Genomic DNA, 22,126 nt, shown 5'->3' with positions numbered 1-22,126 from the left:
CTCAGTCAGACTAGCCGTCAATGATGGTTGTGCCATTCCTTGACATACAATTATGAACACGCGTAATTACTGATGTTATCTCAAAGGTAATGAACATCACAATATACGTCGTCTGGCAGGACTTTTGTCTAATGTCTTTTGTGCTGGAACAATGCATATGCTAAGAATTTGCTAAACCTCAAATTGAACTTTTGTGCTCTTGTGTGTGGTTTCAACGGCGGTGCATATGCATACTTTGCGCATATAACCAAGGCTTTCAAAAACCATTCTACTTAAATGAAACGCAGATTTAAATCTACACCAGTAATGCCTATGTATCTAACCTAGTGTAGCTCGTCGTCAGAATTTGATGATTTATTTCGTGCATATCAGCCAACTAGTAGATAAACATTGGCACTACAACAATGCAATATCGATCGTAAGATAGATAGGGAGAAGGAGAGCGTGATATGACATCGACACCAAAGATTCGACGTGGCGATGATGATATGATGGCTGGGATGACATATGAGGTCAAAAGTCCAATGAATGTACCTCATTAGGCAGGGAATGCATTCGTGTGTGTTTAATTGAGTTGAGAAAAAACTTTGCCGAAAAAAATGTAGGGAACACAAAAGCTACTTGCATACAAGGACTGATGAGCACTCAAACTTTGAATCGATTATGCATAGTTTCTCTCGCAACGCCAGCTCAACCTTCCATGTTCTCGCTCTTATATAAGCAACAACAATCTAATCAGAGTTATTATATAACGCCGTCTCTATTTCCTTAACGTTGGGCTCTCTGCGTGCAAAGACGGTGCATTTAAATTACATACATGCACAGGTACTTTGAAAGTGCTTAACTGGAATGAATTAAAATCTATGTGCTCATAATAAAATCAGAAGTACACGAGTAATACTGTGTAAAATATACTTGTAAATACTTACATGTAGATAAATCATACTTGTAACACTGAATGTTTCAAGAAAAAATATATGTATATGCATTTCATTGCGCATACTTATTTCGGACGACTACTATGTTGCTCGCCTCTATCATTTATTAGCCCCGAACTACTTAGCTTGGAAAGTGTTTGGAATTCAGCCCATGTGTGAAACAGTAAGGATTACTCTCAACAGAATAAAAGTTAATCTATGCTTCACAAAGAGCTCAAACACATCTGGATACTTGACTGGTTGCAAGGCTACAATACGCCACTCTGTGCACGATAAGGAAGAAGGAAAGTCAATTTGATATAGTCAAGACTAACTGAGCCAGCAGCATGATAAAATATGTAAGTACGAGAGGAATGCACAACAGTCCAACTAAAAATCTTTCCATTCTTCAAGAGGTGTGTGTAGGAACGAATGGAGTGCAGAATATTATTATTGAATGGAGAAGAAGGTGTTCATTTTCATCCAAGCCTACTTATTGTGAACTGAAGGCTTGTGTGCATTCAAACTTGGTTGCTACATGCACATGTAGCTGTTGTTAATAAGGTTTTACGTGTACTACCAATATGTGCATGGACGGGACAACGCTGCGTACAGTGCTTTCTGTTTATCGAACGGATGGACGGACAGTCAGACTGATTTGAATATGTAATTCTATGTTCTCTTGACACCTTCCTAATCCAAAATCCTCTTCTTTTCTGTAGGGCAAATTATTGCTGAGCAACACGCCGTTGAGATGGTTTCCGTTTGCACGGATCTCTCGTCCATACTTTAGCTGTACATACATACTTTCCATAGTAGTCAACATCATCATTTATTCGAGCTATTCATCCTCAGACCGTATAAAAAGTGTGGTATTTGGAATGCCGTGCAGGTTCTTATTGCTTTTTCACCTGCATCCATCCAGTCTCGCCTCATCTCCCTAGACTCACTAACTGGTTGATGCTGTGTACAATCTGATGGATTAACCATTCGCAGTGCTTGATACGGTTTTATACTGCCTTACCTTCTTGTGACCATGATTAAAAACGTTTCGAATCGGCTATGCTCGCAAACTTGGGTATACTGTGAAATTTATTCGCTTATATAATTTGGACGAAAACTCGGGTGGCAATTATTTTAAATTTAATGCGAGATACTTTTTTCAAACTTGTTGTCACATAATGAATTAAATATAAAAATATACCAACAATATTTAGCTAATAATAATGCAGTCACGCAATTAAGAATTTAAATATCAGTTAAATAAAACACTGGTTTTCCTGGTTCATCCAGTCATGCATGCACAATTTTACGTAAAAACGCAAGTAATGAAAGTTGCCATTGTCCATATTACTAGTTGCATAAATACCTACCGAAAAACTTTTGTGAAGCTGAGGTGTGGTTGGTACGTTTGGCTGTATTAAAACGCCAAAAATAAATAAATTCAATTCGTACTTTTATTCCATTTTACTGTGACTGCTGTGGTACAAGTCTAAATCAGTTCGTGTATATCTTTTACAAGTACGTATTTAGAAGACCACCAACTTTTACAACTTTTCTGGTGGAAATAAATCTGAAGACCTGAGCAGATTTTGGAGTGCGAGACAAAGAATTTAGATAAGACGTCTTTTGTACATAGGAAGGAAAGCTGTGGAGCTGCATGGGGACTAGAATTACGACTACTTTCTACTTTGGTCTCAATATCACTTGGCGCAAAGAATAAAGCTCCCGAAGGTAAAACTAATTAGCAAAGTAGTCAGCGCAACTTCTTCACCATGGACAAATCATGCCAAGAAGAGAAAGTAGAGCAAGCCTGCCTTGTCGCTTATTTATCCATCCTCATTTCACTTCACTACTTGGTTTGCCTTCAAGCAGCTCCCTTCAGCCGGTTGCATACATATTATAGACTTCCATGCACAATGTCTTCCTGAGCTTAAAACTGCCATGTTCCCTCGGACGAGAACTCCTGGGCCAAGATTATTATATTTCAACTCTTCGGATTTGTTCATCCTTTTTATTACTTCTCCCCACATTTCCCAGGGCGTGAATTATTTCAAATTTGTCCTAGTCTAGTAAACCACCAAATTAATTGTATTTACGACCAACGACAGCCGTTAAAAGAATAGCGGACACTTGAGCTAGCAACCTCATTAAACGAGGCGGTGAGACCACATTTCACATAAATTTGAATCAAATTAGAAATTAACGACCGCACTCGGAGGGACAAATGGGAGATGGTTTGATAAAAAAGAGAAAAGCAGAGCAATGAAGCGACTGACTGTTGAACAAATAAATTTTATTTCGCGTAATAAAACAGGTCCTGTGGTGTATTAAAATCAACCCACGTAGTGGACTCCTGCCAGTTAAGTACTTTGTTAATTCTCCATTTGGAAATTTTTATTTCAGTTTTGTTTTATTCATTTTGTACGCCACGACGGCACATTACCACCGATTCTTCCATCCTACATCCAAATAATAACCTTCATAAAGCATACACGTATTCAGCATGGGAGATTAAACGAGGAATTAAAGTTGTTGGAGCGGGGACGGTGAGAAATGTTCGTAAAACAAATTTTTCCTTTATTTTAGTTCTCTCCCATTATTCATGGATAGCTTATTAATATCTTGAGCATGTATAATATCCAGCAAGGAATAAAATTTCGCTTCACTGCTCTCCGTTGTAATGCATATATGACCCCTTCTACGTACATACGATACGTAGATAAGTATATACGGAGCACAGAGCTGAAGCAGCAGCCTAGAAAAATGTTCTTCATCCACGGCTTGGTTGGTTGGTTGGGCGATTGAGTAAGTACGATGTGAACCGACAGGGCTGTAATAAATCCCTTTTGTTCGTGGTATTAGATAAAACAAATCCAGAAGATAAATTACGTTACAAATAATATCCTTCTGCCAAGTAACCCTTCTCTCTCTCTCTCTCCTTCTTTGTAGAAATGAAATTGGGAGAAGGTATGTATGTAAAATTTCCGTACCAATTATTTTCCTTTTTGGAAACCGACCTTTAATCAAACCGTGGGATGTCTGTCTGACTCTGGTTTGACGCACTACTCGAGCTCCTCAGCCTTCGCATGCATGCGAATAAGCAATGAATGAATGGCCCACTGCACTGACTTTGACTAAGCTGACTTCGTCCATCCGTCCGTTCTGCTTTCCTCTCAAACTGGTTATACGTACACACAGAACGAAGAAATAACTTTCTCTGCATAATTTTGAGCTATCTATTTAGAGCATGAACCACTAAATTGGAGTCACTCAAAACTTCTCCCAACTTTAAAGGTCCTTCCCATCCCAGTTTTCATCTCAGAGCGGGTGAAAGTAGTTAGTTCGAACTATAACTAAATACGTACGTACATACGTACGTAGTATGCATGGAATTATGCATAGATCGAATTATACCGTGTGCAAACGTACACTCGTGTTAAATCATATTTCGATATGTGGGAATGGAATAACCACACGTAGTACTGAGTGAGCAGATACGAGAGTCAAGCCAGTGGCATCTAGAACAAACTAGAAATTTTTATAGGATTCAGCATCATACAAATGGATGTAGTACCTCCTGTGCAAATAATCAAGGGGCAAAAGTTGGACTATGAGACGGAAATTGAAAAATGAACCTTCAGTCGAAACTTTGTGTTTTCTCCTACTCGGAGGAGTTGAGATGACGATTTTATCCCAGAGCTGAGTTATTATTTGCAAGCAGTATGGCATAGTCACCGGGAGAAAGTTGATGGTGGGTGGGAGGATGATGGAGAAAGAGAGAGAGAGCAACCTCCAATGTCATTACTCAAGGTCGGTTTGGTTCACGGGTTTTCTTTCCTTGCTGCCTAGAGAAGAGTTGCCTGCTTCTTTTCTCTCTAAATGCAGGTCTAGTAGTCGTGGATGGATTCGCTGTTCCTCTTTCTGCCACATTTTCTAGATGCTTGCTCACCCTCTGATCGATCTTCGCTTCACCCGCAACAGACTGAGAAAGTGAGTGGAAAGGCGGCCGAATATCCAATTCATGTCGACTGGATACAACTCTAAATTGCCAAGGCTTATCATCAAGCAGGAATCAACGCCAGAGCATCACCGCACGATGTCATGTCGGATTTCATTAGCATTAGCCACCGCCGCTCCGTCCTACCCGTACTTCTCCCAGCACTGCCAAATCCCACGACTCCACTTGCTCCACTGATTTGGATATACATATGTACGCTCATGGTCATACGAGTATAACAAATAATTAACTCGAGCTTTAATAAATTTGCTTTTCCTTCTCCCTCCCCAGTGAGTTGCAGTTCGATAGTTAATGCAACTTTTGCGACATCAACACGCCTGTACAAAAAATTGGGTGGAACGCAGAACCTGCTGACCGATGGTTATATGCATGTATTTATCGTCATCAATATTATCATAAACGTGATTTTGACACGATTTTTTCACTTTACCTCAAAAGGTACCGGGCACATGTGCTAAGGTGTTACCGCATAATTTGTTTGAGGCCTCGGTAGCATACATGTGTTGTCAATATTATAAACTATTTTTCCAGCAACAGAGGAACATAATTAATAGGCGTTATAAACCTTTGATTTTGAGGCATACGTTACGAATATCGGTTATTATGCTCGCTTGTCAGTCACTTGTGAGTCAAGCTTGGCTAATAAAAGTATCAAATTATGGTAGCCTAGTTTTTCATATGTTTTAACGACATGGATGATTGTGCATCTGTCATTGTCTCCACCCCGGAAAAATGGTGACGGGGCACGCAGCTACCCAATAATTCTCTGAAGGCATTCGCTCATTGCTTTGTCCAACGTTTCTATTACCTGAGTTTCACTCTCTTTTCTCACATACGACATATGATAACTATCAAGATATACTCGAAAAAGAGGTCAAATTTATATTTGATTGAAGATCGCAAAATAAATGGATGAGCTACATAAGTAGCAGTAAAAGAAAGAAACGGGGGTGGTGGTGAAAGCAATGGAAAAATTGCATAGATTTGTAGTGCTCTTATGTAATTCGTTAGTGTCACCCACTCCCTCTGCTCCTTGAAAATCTTGAATTTTAGGTTCGTATATAATTCATCCAATTGCGTAACTCAAATACATAAGTAAGAAAAATTCAATGCAACTTGTTAGTATAGTGCCCGAGTATTTTATTCAAATGTTCAATTATTTAGCATCAAATTGTAAAAGATGCATTTTGATGCCTTAAGTTCAAAATCGGTGAAGGTTCCCTCGCATTTATATTCGCGGAAACATCAAGTCATTATCATATAATTTCATTTTTTGTCAAAGTCATTTTTGTTCATAAAAAATAACCAACTGCTTAGGTATCTTAACTATTGGAGTACCTCAATTTGAGAATTTCTTTTTTCGAACCTCTGTAAAATTTCACCTTGCTATTTAAAAAAAGATCCCATCCATCTAAACGGGCTGAGTCTGGCGTAGTCGCACTTTAATTTGACTCGATATACACATCTGCACCGAATTGGAGCACAATCTGATAAGCATGAAGAGCGTGCTTGCAGACAAACGGCTAGAACGACCAAGACGATGCTTCCGTAAGACCAGCCTCTGACTAAAAATTGATATAAATTATGTTCAATCTTTTCTCTTGGTCTGCAGCAGTTGTTTATCTGCTGGGTTCCTCAGTGTCCCTCGTGTTATTTTGATATACGAATTTGAGCAACAGAGCAGCCAGCAGGAACCAAGTGCAGTGCATTAGCGGAAAGAAATAATAAATGAGTATTGAGTTACTTGCAACCAACTCTACTCGCAGCAGCCCCCACGTACTTTCCTACGAGGACAAGAAGAAACGCTGCTGCTATATCTTTTGTGCCGTCTTTAAAGACAGGAGAGAATCTGTGAAAGTGTACGATGTGCCCGTTTCGGGTAGGGTGGCATTCAAAGTGTGGAGCAGTAAGTGGGACAAAAAGACAAGAAATATCATTTTCCATTACTATCCACACTTGCATCCTTCCTTCCTCTGAAAGCACTGACAAAACCCACCCACCACCCACCTGCCCAGAATGGATGGGTTTATTGTGCACTGCGGACTCTAGCTTCTTCCTTTCTCTTCCACCACAACCAACTGCCGAGTGGAAATGGAATCATTTCATACTCGGGGAAAGTAAAGCAAAGCAGAGAGCGACACCACTTTCGAGGAGAAAATAACGAAATGTGAAAACTCATTCAATTTTGCCATTACACTTTCCCACCAGTATATGATTCTGCTGCTGCTGCTGCTGCTCCTCTTCCCAGGCAGGCTAAGCAATGGTGATGCCACGCCATAGGTCGTACATAGCAGCAGACAGAGGGAAAAGAATCATGGTCTGCTGGAGTGAGTATTGTCATTTCATTGTCACCTCATCTCATTTCGTTTCATCTGTGCCATTCTTCTGTGAAATCAAAAGCTCTTTGTCTCTTCGACTCTCGGAGAAAGAGTTCAATTTTCATTTATTTCCTTTGCCCCCATCCCCTTTTTATATGCCCTCAATGTAGCATTCAAATCAGAATCAGACGCACAAGCTACATACATATCGATATATCTTCATGCACATATATTTCTGCTGTGCACATAGGAAAAAGCATTCACAGAAAGGGAAAAAAATCAACATGATTTTCCTCAAGTGAACGATATGACATTCGAAGGTATTTTACGACATATTGAGTTTTGATATGACTTGGCCAGAGAGGAGTCGATGTACATACATATACATATACATTCGACTTCAAAATAATCACAAAGGTAGACTAAAACTGGAATATATGGCACACATCAAACGGTATTGGCTCAAAGATTCTAAAGTTTCTCGAGTTTTTTTCCCTTTTTTCTTCGTTTGCTGCTGCTGCTACCTTGTCTGCTAAGTAAGACCCATAAGCGAGAAGACATACTTACTTGGAAGGGAATAAAAACCTCAACCATGAGACGACCGATCAGACAGTGCAGCAGGTTTAGAGTTGATAAAAATCTAGAATTTAGACAGGTCTGTCTTATGCCCTACACTTTTCTTATTTCTAAAAATATTTCAAAATATATATTCCTTGAACATCGACATTAAAGGGAGACTAAATTTGTATGCATGTGCTGTCGGCAGTTTGCACCGGATCCACGTTCAACCTCTTTTTGCTATTCTTGCATCCTTTACACAAGATATCCACTCTTGCCTCGCTACTTCTACACGTCGTCTTTTCTTTCTCTGTCTCTGCCCATAAACCAACTTAAGCCCAGCACGGCTACCAACTGCTGCTCCTTTCCTACATATAGTTCATACACATGTGTGGCAAGTTGGTAATTTGAACCCGTAACTTCCTTACTCTCACCACCCTCAAATGCAACTGCCCCTTTCACGAAAAATGAAAAGTGGTTGCATCTCCTACAATATATGTACCTTCAACTTTACTACATACATACATACGGTATACACAACGTCTAAAACGTTGAGCATAATACAACTAACTAAAACTCGCTGGTGGGGTGTAAATGCGGTGGTGGCATTAGTGAGAGAGAGAACAAAGATATTTGAAATCTTGATGAATTTAAACACAAAAGAAAAGTAATGGACAAAGAAGAGCCAGTCAGAACATAAATTGAGGAATCCTGGTTTGCCTGGCACAGCGTGACCAATGGATTACGCCAAGTCAAGTAAAGTATCAACTATCAACAGTTCCGCAGGGGAGGACGCAATGAAACAAAACCAGATTTGCATTCCGGTCAAATTATCAGGCTTAATGTGAACTTGGATTAATTGTCTTACCGTTATTATCTCCTGGAAAACAGTTGGTTTCGCCGCTCTCGTCGTCAGATTCGGTCCCAGAGTCGTGATCTGATACAAATATGGTGATGATGATTAAAAATATCACGGTATAAAAAAGTTTAAGATTTGTCAAGATAATAAATGCATCAATCCATATAAATACATAATCTTAATTATTATAAACGTTATGTAAATAAATTATTCGTACCGTTATTTTCTCCTGGAAAGCCGTAGGGTTCACCACTTTGTATCTCGTGGTCGACTTGTGCCTGTGCAAAAAGAAATCAAACTGATTAATTACCTTGAACCATAAACTTTAAATTAGTCATGTTTAATGGAACAAGGCTCTTAAATGGAGAGTTACTTTCATCCTACGCAGTATTCTTGTGTGTAGGTACGTACATTCATATACGTGAGAGATGTGCATGATATTGGGAGCGAGCAAATAAAATACGCAAGTATGTAATCATGGAAGAAAAAGGAATTGAACAAGCGAGGCATCTTTAAATCACTTTGAGAGCAACAAAGTATTTTACTACAGCTTTATACAAATACACAAATAAATAATATGCATATGGGCATCTCAGACAAATCAACCGTTCCTTCAGCTCCTTAAGTCATAGTTAAAGGAGAAGCAAAAATAAATAAATAATGTTCCATCTTCAGGATAATCTGGCATTGGTTATATAATAATACGCTGGGGAATACATGGCTTCATCGCATTTAGAGGATGCACAAGTTTTCAACATTATTCTTGTGGTTGAGACTTTAAGCAAGCAAACTTTGGTTGACTTTGTTTTATTTGTTTTGCGCATTGATTTAGAATTATTGTAGTGTTTCTGCTTTTTATTCAAGGATTTTACTAAAGAGACCAGTTTGACCGTCCTACTGTATCATCTCCTCTGTCGTAATTTCAAGGGGATAATCAGATTTCCTCTTTCCATTCCCAAATTTTCTTGTATTTGAATAGCCTACTTGCAGACTGGGATTAACACAAAAAACTCTACGTATGAATATGTGCATAAACAATATAATGACTACAAACCCGATCAACAAAAATTATTACTTTTGCGTCAAAGTAACGCATCCATGGTGAAAATTTTTAACAAACAAAAAAAGGCGTGATTATTGCATAAATTTTGTGCTAAGTTTGGTGTGCACCGTGAGACACGCTAAATTTGCATTAAAAAACTGTAACCTATGGTTGAAAAATTATTCCACCCAAACGTGCTGAGATATTGCGTAAAAATACCGCACCAATATCTTGTCAATACCCACATTACATGAGGCGTTAAAATCATGCAATTTATACACAATGAATGGTGGGTGCGAAGAGACAGGCAACGCGCGAGAGTTTGAATCTAAGAGAAGCGTGGTATTTCCTTTTCTCTCCCACCCTCGCAGTCTCGTAAATTCCCTGTTAATTTAATTCCCTGTTAATTTATCTGTTGTCTCAATGGGTGATATGAATAAAACCAGGGAAATCCTTTTTCCGAATTGAGGAGAATGCCCCAATATATATGAATAAAAATTTGGGCATTTGCTTTTCCCCGAGGGAAAGAAAAAAGGGAATAGCTTTTCCCTCAACCTCAAGATTTTCCCTGGAGACGGGGATTTTCGTATGAATAAAACCATGGTGAAAGCCCTTCCTTCAGGCAATCTCCCCAAAAAATACCGATCAGCTACTATGCTGACCCCAACTAACAAAATTAGCAATAAAACTTAGTTTTTAAGCATCTGTTGTACTTTTTATGAATGTTGGACACTAGTTGGACATGTTAGGGCTTTGAAACTCACAAAACCAGATTTATCGACAAAAATATAGATTTTTATTTGCTATCGACATCGAAAAAATGTATTTTATATTTTCATTGAAAACCTGAAAATATTTTCTGAAATATTTTTAAATTCAGATTTCGGCCAACTGGTCATGCTACCGGTATCGCGCAAGTTGCATATAAATGTTGAAAATTTTCCAAGATTCTAATTAAATAATGCTTTCGCTCATTTATTCGCCGTTTAAGGGTCCATTGCATGTGGGTTTTGAGTTTGAATTTTTGTGTCTCAACTTTCCATTCCTCCATATAAATGGCGATTTTGAAACCCATTCATCGTCGTGCATATTTTACAAAAAGGGAGGTTTCAAAATTCGAAAATTTTTAGCTTTATACAAAGTTAGGAGGTTAGAATTTTAGTATTTTTCCTGGTTAGGAAATTTTTGAAAATCTATAAAAAATTCAAAAATGAGTTTGATCTTGAATATTATAAAATAACTGTATGGGACAATAATCGTAAAAGAGTTTTTAAATTCCGAGAACAATTTGATTTTTGGCGAGCATTTGAAGGTGGTTTTTTCCAGGTTAGTCTGAGTGAGTTTGGAGGGTGTTCAAAAAATCAAAAATAGATTAAATTAAATACACTTATATACAACAAAACAACGCTGAAATTTCCTTGATTTTTGCAATTCTGAGATGCGCCGATACCGAATTTTAGCCTTTTTAGCGAACATCACAAACCAGTGGGGGTCATTGGGGGACATTTCTTTAAGAATTTGATCAAAATCATGGTCAGAGAAATTTTTGAAATGCATTTGTGTTCGTTGCGATGGTATTATTTTAATTACATGTAATTGAAGTCAGGGGATTTGCCCGAAACCAAGGGGATTTGCCTGGCGAGAAAGGTAAAAGTTTATTCATACGAAAAGGAGCAATAGCCTTGACCTGTGAGACTTTCCCTCAGGCAAATGCCTTTCCCTTTTCCCGTTTCCTTGGAGGATTTCCCTGGTTTTATTCATACCAGTAAATGTCGCGAAAAAAATATTACATAATTGAATTCCCCCCTGATAAATACAATTCAGTGCCTGTGGAGCTTGTTCTAAGTCACTGGGTTATCCCCGCAGAGAAAGTTTGTCTCTGGCCACCAAACTCTGGGCCAAGTATTAGAAATTTGATAAAAAAGGGCACTGCTATTCCTGATGTCAAGTGGGGAAGAGTTAGCTACGCCAGGATTATTGGGAATTACGGTAAATAGCTATTTAATTCAAATTATGAGAAGTCATTCCAATTATTTTACATTTACTAACAAATATCATTATTTTAGATGATTATGAAGTTGCGACAAAAAAACTTCAAGTAGCCGAGGACACTTCCAACTTGGAAAGTGAAACAGAACCAGAAAGCAGATTAAGGAGCAAGAAGATAATTCCCGATATTCAGCCCAGCAGCACACGAGGGGATGTAACGTCTTCATCCGATGAGGAGGATAGCGACGCGAACAAAAACAGTCCTCCGTCTGGCTCACTTCTGGATAATTTGGAGCTGGGTAGGCTTATAATACTGCCACAAATATTTTATACTAATCATTATGGTGATGCTTTTTAGACCAACCATTGAGCATTCCTGAAATAATTCCCGAAACTGAAGAGCAAAGCAATCTACAAGTAGGAAATCAAGGTGAAACTGGAGACACCTCTTTTGTTGTTGTAAATTCGCAGGAGTTAAATGATTTACGGCTGTTGATTTCAAGTTAGTACAAGCAAAATAATTTTATTAAAATTGATGTATTATGTTAACGCTTTGTAATCACGTTGCAGGGACAACGCAAAGTGTGCTAACTTTGTTGGAAAAGCAGGCTGAAGACATTAAAGACATTAAGGCTTTACTGATTAATGTGAAACAAAGGCCGGATGGTAGGAAGGCTCCCAATTTCAGTGCCATTCCAAAATTACCCCTCGACAACGAGGTAGCACTGGCGGAGTTTGAATCTTGGCTCGAGGTGAATTCAAATCGCGAATTACTGGTACGATTTAATCGAGATATTTTACATGCATAATTAAACTTTAATGTTTTTTCTTATATTTGATACTAGGTTGAATATTTGGCATTTTCAACTGCGACACAGATCGAGGCGAGCACTAGAAAAATCTTGAAAAAATTATTTACGAATGAATTTGGCAGGCGAATTAATTTTACGGGTAAAGGAAACAAGACATCGATGAAAAACCTAAAACTATTGGAAGTCGTAAAAGGTGCTAAAATATATTCTAAAATGAAGAACATTTTCTAATTGTTGGTCTCTATTTAATGTTTAATTGGATTGCAAATTTCAGAAACCGTGCGAAACGTCTTTACAGTTGAGTCCGTTCCCGATCCCAAAAATCCCAACGGCCGTATTCCCACCGATGATATAATTCAAACTGCAGCAATGAATTGGTTTCGTTCTTCAAAAAGTAGGTGCAACGACGACGCTCCCTCGGGAATTGCATCATAATCATGGATCGAGATGGAAAATCAACATTAGGCGAATAATTGCAAAACGGGTTAGAGAGAATCTCACTCGTGCAAAAAACATACCTGCTATTAGTAATAATCTTGTAAATTTAGATATATGTGATTCTGTCGTTGAGGATAGCGATTCAGGTAGTAATATTAGCAATAATGATAGAAGCAGTAATGTTATCCATAATAGTGACGAGCCATTAGTTTCCGATTCACTAAGCGACAATGGTGTAGTAGAAAATAATTTAGATTTAACACGGGACTTGAGGGACTGGTCGCTTCGACATAACATAACGGGAGTAGCTTTAAACGATCTTCTACGCATATTTAACTTTTATCAAGAATTTAGATTTCTTCCATTGGATAGTAGGACATTGCTTAAAAACTCAATTAAATACTCTATGAAAACTATCGGTCAGGGTCAATATGCACACTTTGATGTTATTCAAAATATAAAACGGCAAATAGATTCCAATTGTATTCTTGCTTCTGGTAGCGAAATTAAATTAAACCTTATATTTAGTTTTGATGGATTGCCCATTTCTAAGAGTAACAGTAACCAGTTTTGGCCAATTCAAGCAAAGTGTGAAGAAAGTACGTACGGCGTATTTGTCGTGGGTTTATTTTATGGCAAGACAAAACCAGAAAGTATTGACGAATACTTGATGGATTTGATAGCAGAGTTAAAAAGTTTGCGAGTTGGGATTAGTTACAATAATTTGAAAATATTTTGTAAGGTTTCAAAAATAATAGCTGATGCGCCAGCCAGGAGTTTTTTAAAGCAATGTAAAAGTCATAATGCATACAATGGATGCGAGAAATGTATAGATCCAGGTTTCTGGAAGGGACGTGTAATTTTCAGAACATTCGATAGTCCACTTACGACAGATCAAGATTTTTATGTTCAAAAAGATAAACACCACCATGTAGGCATTTCCCCGTTTACGGAGCTTAAAATTTTGATGATTTCTTCGGTTCCTCTTGACTACATGCACCTCATTTGCTTAGGTGTGGTTAGAAAACTATTAAGAAGTTGGGTAAAAGGTCCATTGCCATTTAAATTATCTTCTCGTGATATTTCAACTTTATCAAGTAAATTAGTATTATTTTCGCATAGTTGCCCTAAAGAATTTTGTCGTAAGCCACAATGCCATTGGGAAAGGTTAATGACCAAGTCTGCAACAAAATAGAAATTACAAACTATTCATCCCATCCATTCCATTATGAGTAAATCTCAAATGCAAAGCCATTCATAAAAATAATAACTCTTTGGCACAGGAAAAAATAACGAGTTTCATTTTGGTTTCATTCATAATTTATATAACGAAAAGTGGAATGTTATAAAAATCCAAATAAATTGATGTATGGCGAAATGTTTGTGTGCATTGAGTGATACCACGTCAAACAATGCAATTAATTACATTGTTTGGCGTGGTCAGTTATGCACCATGTCAATGTAACAAGGAAAGTCTGACATCAAAACTTCTCTTTAGGTAACAAGAAATGGGAAATCTATGGAATCTTAGCATTTACTTATATTTATGTACACACTTCTGAAAATGCACATATATTTATTTGCATACAACTGATACGTGTAGTAATTAACCAATTGATTCAAATTGTAAGATCCACTGACTGATCCAGAGTGAGTGAGTGACTGACATTACATCAAATGCCTACTCATCGTCAAGGAGAATGTGAAGTAATATATTCATGTTCCTTAAATTAGAATGAGCGAACATGTGGCCCCCAATTTATTCTTAGGATTAGTCAACGTATTTAGACGTAGAGACCTATGAAGAACAGCCAGAACTAGCAGCCGTAGCAGCAAGAATAATTCATTTATTTATGAACAACACATTTTCTTGCTTGGAATGTTTGAATTAGAATCTTGATTAAAAGTAGTCGTGATACTCAGTAGCCAACAAACAGTAGCTCGACTCGGTGATGGTGGTTGGAGGATACATTCAAGAAAAGTGATTAGTGTTGAAAGAATGGAGGAATTTGACATTGCTTTACCTCCTCTCATCCCCTGTTCTTTCCTACACACATATCTCTGCCATCACACTCTCATTGTGTTCAGAAGGTAGGGAGTGAACATGGACAAAAAACAGGATGGGGCAGAAGGAAGTTGCAAACTTGCAAAATTAAAACCAGATGAGAATAAACTATTGCACGACACGGATTCAACAAAGTGAGCGAAGCTAGTGTTGAAAGTAGCTGATGACATGTTAAATTGTTGAGCATAGCAGAATTGTGCAACAATGAACATGTTTACGATCGATTGGAGGAATATGAGATCATTTTGGGTAATATATTTAATAACGCCATATCTATCATTTCTTAAGATAAGCTCACATTGCCCCATTGGCCCGTTTCGTGACCTTGTGACCTTAAAATTCTAAAATAATGATGTTAAATTATGCTTTGAAATATCTTTAAAATGATGCCCCACATGTTATAATTATTTCGACGTTTGACCGTTTCGTGACCTTCCCAGTCGTCTCAAAAAATGTTTATCCAGACGGATAAGCTGTTTATATAAGGTAAGTTTAACCAAACAATGATGACAATGATCCACCAAATGAATTAGGTATTAAACTTTTAAATATTAAGGATACCTTCCACACACTCTATCAAAAAATGGAAATATTTATTTTAGCATTAAAAACGTATCTGCATGTCCTTAAATTTAGTTTTATTTAAGCCGAGAGAAATCATACTAAATTTGGGTTATCGCCCATGACTGCGTAGGGGCAGAGGCAAAGGGGCCATCGTTATGCACAGTTTTGCAGGAAGACAGGCAGAGTGAGTCATTAAATATAGTTGCCTCGGGTGCATGGGATGAGGAGCATAAAACTTTATTCATCACAAGTCCGGGTGCCGGGTAGCGTAGGAAAGCTCGGAAATCGGATGAACTCGTTCCTCTTTACCACCCCACCAAGTCAGCCATCCATGTATCTCTGCATTTGCTCTGCTTTTACTCCCCTACTTGGAAGCATGCTGGATGGAGGTCGATTACGACGTGCACGACCATGTCCAACATTTACGTCAAAAGCAGGAGAGAAATCGTTGCAACCACTGCTTTCTCGATTCATAACTTTTGTGTTGTCCTTTGGACCAAACTTTATTCCGTATGAGCTAAATCAAATAAATAGTTGTGGCTCTGTCGGCTGCACAAACTCATTCAATACTCGTGCGTGAGACATTTTTAGAAATCGTGGGTGTACATTCCACGAAAGATCAATAATAATGGTATAAAATTCTCCTGCTACGTGACGTGAAAGCGTTCGACTTTTACAGGCAAGCCAATTTTAAAAGACGACTGACAAAGAAGCAATATGGACGGAATTATGGAACCATCAAAGCAAAAATCCATCTTGCTAATTGCATCAAGCAAGACTTCATAATGAGTCCTTACAATAAATTTGCCAAGCCTGCAGTTTTGTTGCAAGCCTGGTTTTTCGCTTCGTTTGCTTGATTGACCGAGTCTCTCTCTCTCATGGACTGAGGAGCAGCAAGAGGTCTCATTTATGGAAACATGTGAATGCGCATTTCACGAATTGCACAATACTGTAAATAAGTCGAAGGTATGACGATTCAGGTCGTTACTTTCGCCTGGTGTGTTGGATATTGGACCTTTTAGTGATGTAAGTAATAATCCATCCTTACATCTAACAGGACCCTCTCGCAGTAAATAACAGTAGGGGATGCCAAATGCGATAGCTGCAGTAACAGAAAATTATTGGCTACCCGCCTGATTAGGGTCAGAAATAGGCAAAACTTTATTGGTACTGTATAGTGGTAAATCGCCTTACACAAGGACTTGTATGGTTCTTGTCATACTGCGTACTTGTTAGTGCATATAAACTGCTTAAATGCTAGGTTTTCTGCTTTCACGTGATTTTTAGTCATAATATGCATTTAGAATTATTCATTTAGAGGGATCAATTTGAAAAGTGTAAAATCACCAAGTTTAAATTTGCAATAATTTATTAAAAATTATTATCAGCGATTATGCACTCAAATATGCCGGTAAACTTATGTTGTGGAATTTACCAATTAGGTAATTCAATTTTTTCTTTACACTTAAAAAAGTCCTGAGCCAAGCAGAGGAGAGATTGGATGGGAAGATGGGGCCTTGATTATAAAGAATCTGCATGGCATCATCTAAATAGTATCGTGACCCAAACATTCTCATCTCATACCGTGTAATCCTTAAAATATTCAACATTCACCGAGGCCAACCCAGCCAATAATAATTATACGATGATTCAAACAACCACCGACTACAGCACAATGCAACGAAACGATGAGCCAAACCAGCCATGGATGTACAACATGCGTCGAACAAATGACTCTCCTCACATCAAGCAACAACTCTTGTTGAGCATTATCCTGTAATAAAATATATAACACAACACATCATAACACTTACCATTAGTATTCTCTCCTCTTATATAAAATAACAATTGGTGCTTGATCGAGGGTTGGAAATACCAGTTTTAATCTGAAATTTTCTGCCGTACAACAGGCATAACCAATGTATTTCTTCTTATTATAAAAATATCAAACTATATGGCCATCAATTCAATCGGGGATCGATCTTAAAGATTCGTTACAATGAATATTTTTTGTTATTGTGTTTTGATGTGATGATTTTGGTTTAATGCACCACATCTTTGCTGATTTTATGAGAAAATCTATATAAAACAGGTATGATGACTTTGTCCACCAGAATTCTCCCATCATGGCTCAGCAACAATGTTGTGTTCAAAAACATTTCCAACAATGGGAAGGAAGAGTCTTAAAATGTAACATTAAAAGAATGGGTACAAACTAGATGCAAACCAATCACCATCCTTCGAACCCTTTGAAGTTTCTGCTTTAAAGATTTCAGTCAACCCCGACTTTGACTTATCAATCGTTGTAAAGCTACAAAAAAAAACATAACAAAACTACTATTCACTATTCTTCTTTGAAATTTGTGTTGTTGTGAGAGAACCAACTTGCTTGCTTGCTTGGGTATCACAAAGGTTGAGATGAGATGAGTGAGAGAATAATTTTCAAAAGGATGAGACATTCACGTTAAATCATTATAATAAGAGGTCGCTAGCTGGTTGGAGGATTATATGATACACGACGACGACGACGACGACGACTGACGAGCAGCCTCATATCATCCAGTCCATGCTTCATCGTATAATTTCTTTAATCTTGAGATTGCTTTTTGACTTGAGAAGAGGCTTGAGAATTTGAGAAATAAAATAAGACGAGATGTGAACTAAAGCAAAGAATCATCAAACCACCCATCACTACAAAGCACCCCAGCAGCTAGGATAAGACGGCCGAATGGTATGACATCAAGTTTTGGATGCTTATGTAGTACGAGAAGAAGATGAAGAAGAAGATGATGATGATGACGACGACGACGAGAAGGATAACTTTCGCTTTGTGAAAATTGTTCACTAAAGAAGTTGGAATATTTTCAGAATGTGATTATTATTACAGTCTTTTATTTTCAATTTACGACAAGCGGGACAGATCAAAGAGAGTCAAAAGGGAGGACAGAAATTGAAGTGAACTAAAATCTCTGATGGGGTAAAGTCTCCAATATGAAATTAAATACCTACAGACACCAAAATGGGTCTGAACTCTCGGCTCAGGAGTCAGTCAGTCCGTACGGCGAGCTTCTCTACCTTTGAATAAAATGAAAGCTTTTGTTCATTAGTTTCAAACTTCAAATCTTCTCTTCTATGTAGCACACCATTCTCCCCATTATCATCCCCTCTTGTCTTCTCCTTTAATAATAATAACGAGACAGTCAGGCTCAACTTCACGATAAAATATGCAGCCGGTCTTTATAATCATTTAAACTGATGTGATGACTTTTCGCTGATCAGGTTCCCCGATCTGATCCCACACCGAGAATTGACTTTCTGACTACAAGATGATGCATATACCAACCAACCACTGACTGGCGTCTCTTTGGACGGTACAAGTTTAACTACCGAGCTTGGAGTCATAAAATAATTTTAAACTTGACGTATGCGTTATATAAACTTTGTTCCAATTATATTGACGGGCCAATTTTTGTTATTATTTATTGTTACGCATGTTAAAAGAATGAAAAGCGTTATACTCATTACGAAAGAATGGAGACTTTAACAATTCAGATCACAAGTTAACTTTTAATTACAGATAATTTTTAACAAAAATTTTATATTATCATTTTATAGGATATTGAATGACAATTTTACTATTTTTTGAAATCGCATGCTATTGGTTATTTTTTTAATTTCTCGACATTCGATTGGATGTTAAGAAGACGTCACCATTTGTTTGACTAAATTCTGAGTCATTAAAGTGCATGCATGCTGACTGGAAATGAATTGCAAAATCATTTGGGTCAACTATTATATTTCGTTCGGAACGATTGAAATGCTGTGTTATTTATTCAACATAAACTGTAAACAAAGCTGACTAAGCCACTCGCGTACTTACGGAGTCGTTCCAATTGCAAATCGACCAAGTCGTGAGCATGGTCATTGTTTTATGCATAAGTTTGTCATTGCATTTATTCAGGACGTGAGTGCCATGCAAGTAGCAAAGAATCATATCGCAATATAGGTACCTACATAATATTATGTACATGCGGAAAGTCTGGAATATCTTGTTTAATGCAGGAAGCTGGCACTACTTGGACTCGTGTCATATTAAATAAGCGTATATGAAAGAAGCGACGCATCACAATCGTAATTGCTCCCTGGCTGAGAAGTTTGTGAAATAATGCTACACACAAAACAGGACAGAAGCAGCATCATGACTATCGCACAACTCTCTGGTGGGGATCAGGTCGGTTGACATTTAATAACCCTGGATAAATAGGTACTTGTCTTAAATTATTGGGACGTTAATGTTCTCCGACTCTTGAATTTAAATAGTAGCCTTGGGAATCACTCGTCGGTGTTCCAGTTTCTCTCCTCGTGAAGATGGGATTTGTACATTTTGTTTGTCTATGCAGGCATTTAATTTTGCGAAAAGGCATTTTATGCTGCCACCACCACCACAATGACACAAAAGCTACACAACTTTGCCAGTTAATTCGACAATGTCAATAAATGACCATTTTTTGCAATCTCAAAACTGCCAAACACTCCCAAAACCAAACATTATTGATTACATACGCTAGGCCGAGGGGATTAGCTATAGTTTAGTGAATGAAACAAATCTAAAATGTAAATGCCAGAGCAATTTGGTTGACGAGTTGAGAAATGAAATTGAAGGTATGCTATCTGTTAATTGCTTTTCATTTACTGAACGACTGCTTTTCAACTGAATGGGTTGGTAAAATATGTTGCATGTGTCGTGCCTACTGCTGCATGTATACTATGGCACTTTATCCGCTTGTATACACATATATGTACATGCATTGGTACGAAATATGATACATACGTGCAACGGACTGAAAGTTTCGGATGGCTGTAAGTGGCTGGTTAAAGTGTTTAGTAATTCTTATTCTATGCCTACTTTTGAATCCGGTAGCGTTATCATGGCAAGACCGTAGAACGTACCTTATTCTTACGGAGAGCCCATCGTCACAAATATTTTAGTGGTTGCCCATCCTTGCTTCATGTTATATTAAATTAGCCATTAGCTATGGGGTTCGTTCTTCCGTTGTCCCATGACATTTCCTACGTTCAGTTCGCTACATCCACTTGCCAAACAAGAATCTGCACTTCTACATATTGCACCTTGAACTGGCTACGTAACACGAAAGGCAGTAAAGTTTAGGACTATGAAACTGCATAAAGCCCTACTTACACATATGATAATGTTCTCACTGTGCATACTACAGTGCAGCCGAGGATTTAAACTTTACTAGCACAAATTATTTATAAAATTTTAAACATTTTTTAATGTAGAGAGAGAGAACAAGGTTCCAGTCAACAAATCTCGAAGGTCACGGGTTAGCTTTGTGATGTTGGGCATCAAGATCTTAAGAGTGACTGACCCTAAAATTGTTATTGGGTACTAACTTATGTAATGCCCCTACTTGCGAGTTGTTCAAGATCAGGAGGAGTCATCTTAATCATCGTATCATAGCAGAATCACAGGATCCATAAAGCGAGAAAAATATTATGACAGACAACCTCGTCGTGATAATATTGCACCTTCGTAGTCTAAGCCAATACAAAACAGAGAGGAATCCTGGTGGATCTACATCGGAGCTTAGTTGGTTAATAGCACATGACAGGTTCCACATATCCACGGTATTTGTGTTGGTGGCAGCCTCACCGTGCTTTGCTTGGAAAGGAAGAGCTGTGTGGTAAGTACGTGGAAGATGACGGGACGGGAGTGATGTAGGTTATAAAATGTGAAGAGAAGGTAACAAAGCCCTGTTCGAAGGAAGGCATTCAATAACTCCCCGTCAAAGTGTCAACTCTGATAATAATAATTCGGCTCGACCGCAGGGAAATGAAATGAAGGACGATTTTTCAATTTTTATTCCACCATAAGAGACCTTCTGTGCTCATGCTTGTGCTTGTGCCCTGAAGAACCCTGCTCTTCTGTAGTGCTAGCTAGTGCCTTGAGTGCCGAGGTACGTAGTTGGTACATTCGGGATTTCAAATTCCATCCATCCAGCGACTAAGCTTACTTACTTAGGTACTCAACCTGGGAATGCAGCCACGGCAAGAAGACGAAACGAACTAAGCCTTTGGATATCGATCTCCACACTCTCTCGACTGACAATGCTGCTGCTGTGCTTTGCATAAGGTTGCAATAGAATGGAAACACCCGATCTGCATATTTCAATTCGGATCGATCGAACCCGTTCCCTTTCTTCCCATAGCACCGGCCTAGCCCCGTTTACCATGCCTGCCCGTCCTGGCCCTCCTCGTCGTCCCTGCTACTACGACTACGAGTACTACTGCTCCTTGTGTGTATGTGGCTGATATCACCAAATGTGATGTCTATGAGGACTTTGTTCCTTTCATGTCCCAAATTCTGGGATTCTCTCTGAAATTCTGAATTCCAGCGAAACTATGGTGAATGGCAATAATGCCCGGCCTTTCAATGATGCGGGGGATGAAATTCAACGAGAATCTCATCCTCAGTCAACAAGGCTCTCACTCCCAACTCTCATTTATCCAGCAGTCCATACA

At 38.2% G+C, this 22,126-nt stretch overlaps 2 protein-coding genes across 6 annotated transcripts in view; one reads left to right on the top strand and one right to left on the bottom strand.

Annotated features, from left to right (window-relative positions):
* Positions 1 to 22,126, bottom strand: part of LOC110842880 — a 191,621-nt gene that overhangs the window by 153,728 nt on the left and 15,767 nt on the right. For all 5 annotated transcript variants that reach the window (XM_022088736.2, XM_022088735.2, XM_035848647.1 and 2 more), the window contains exons 3-4: positions 8,891 to 8,951; positions 8,683 to 8,751 (exon numbers count right to left, since the gene is read on the bottom strand). In XM_022088736.2, coding sequence (XP_021944428.1) covers positions 8,683 to 8,751; positions 8,891 to 8,951 — 130 coding nt within the window. The remainder of the gene's footprint in view (positions 1 to 8,682; positions 8,752 to 8,890; positions 8,952 to 22,126) is intronic.
* On the top strand, positions 11,467 to 12,392 carry LOC110842882. Its single transcript, XM_035848649.1, has 3 exons — positions 11,467 to 11,704; positions 11,782 to 12,003; positions 12,063 to 12,392. The coding sequence occupies exons 1-3, from the start codon at positions 11,485 to 11,487 to the stop codon at positions 12,209 to 12,211; spliced, it is 591 nt and encodes a 196-aa protein (XP_035704542.1). The 5' UTR covers positions 11,467 to 11,484; the 3' UTR covers positions 12,212 to 12,392.

The sequence above is a fragment of the Folsomia candida genome, unplaced genomic scaffold (genome assembly GCF_002217175.1).
Source record: "Folsomia candida strain VU population unplaced genomic scaffold, ASM221717v1 Fcan01_Sc002, whole genome shotgun sequence".
Lineage (NCBI taxonomy): Eukaryota > Metazoa > Arthropoda > Collembola > Entomobryomorpha > Isotomidae > Folsomia > Folsomia candida.
The sequence above is the reverse complement of the archived record's forward strand: the minus strand, read 5'-3'. Positions and strand labels throughout refer to the sequence as shown.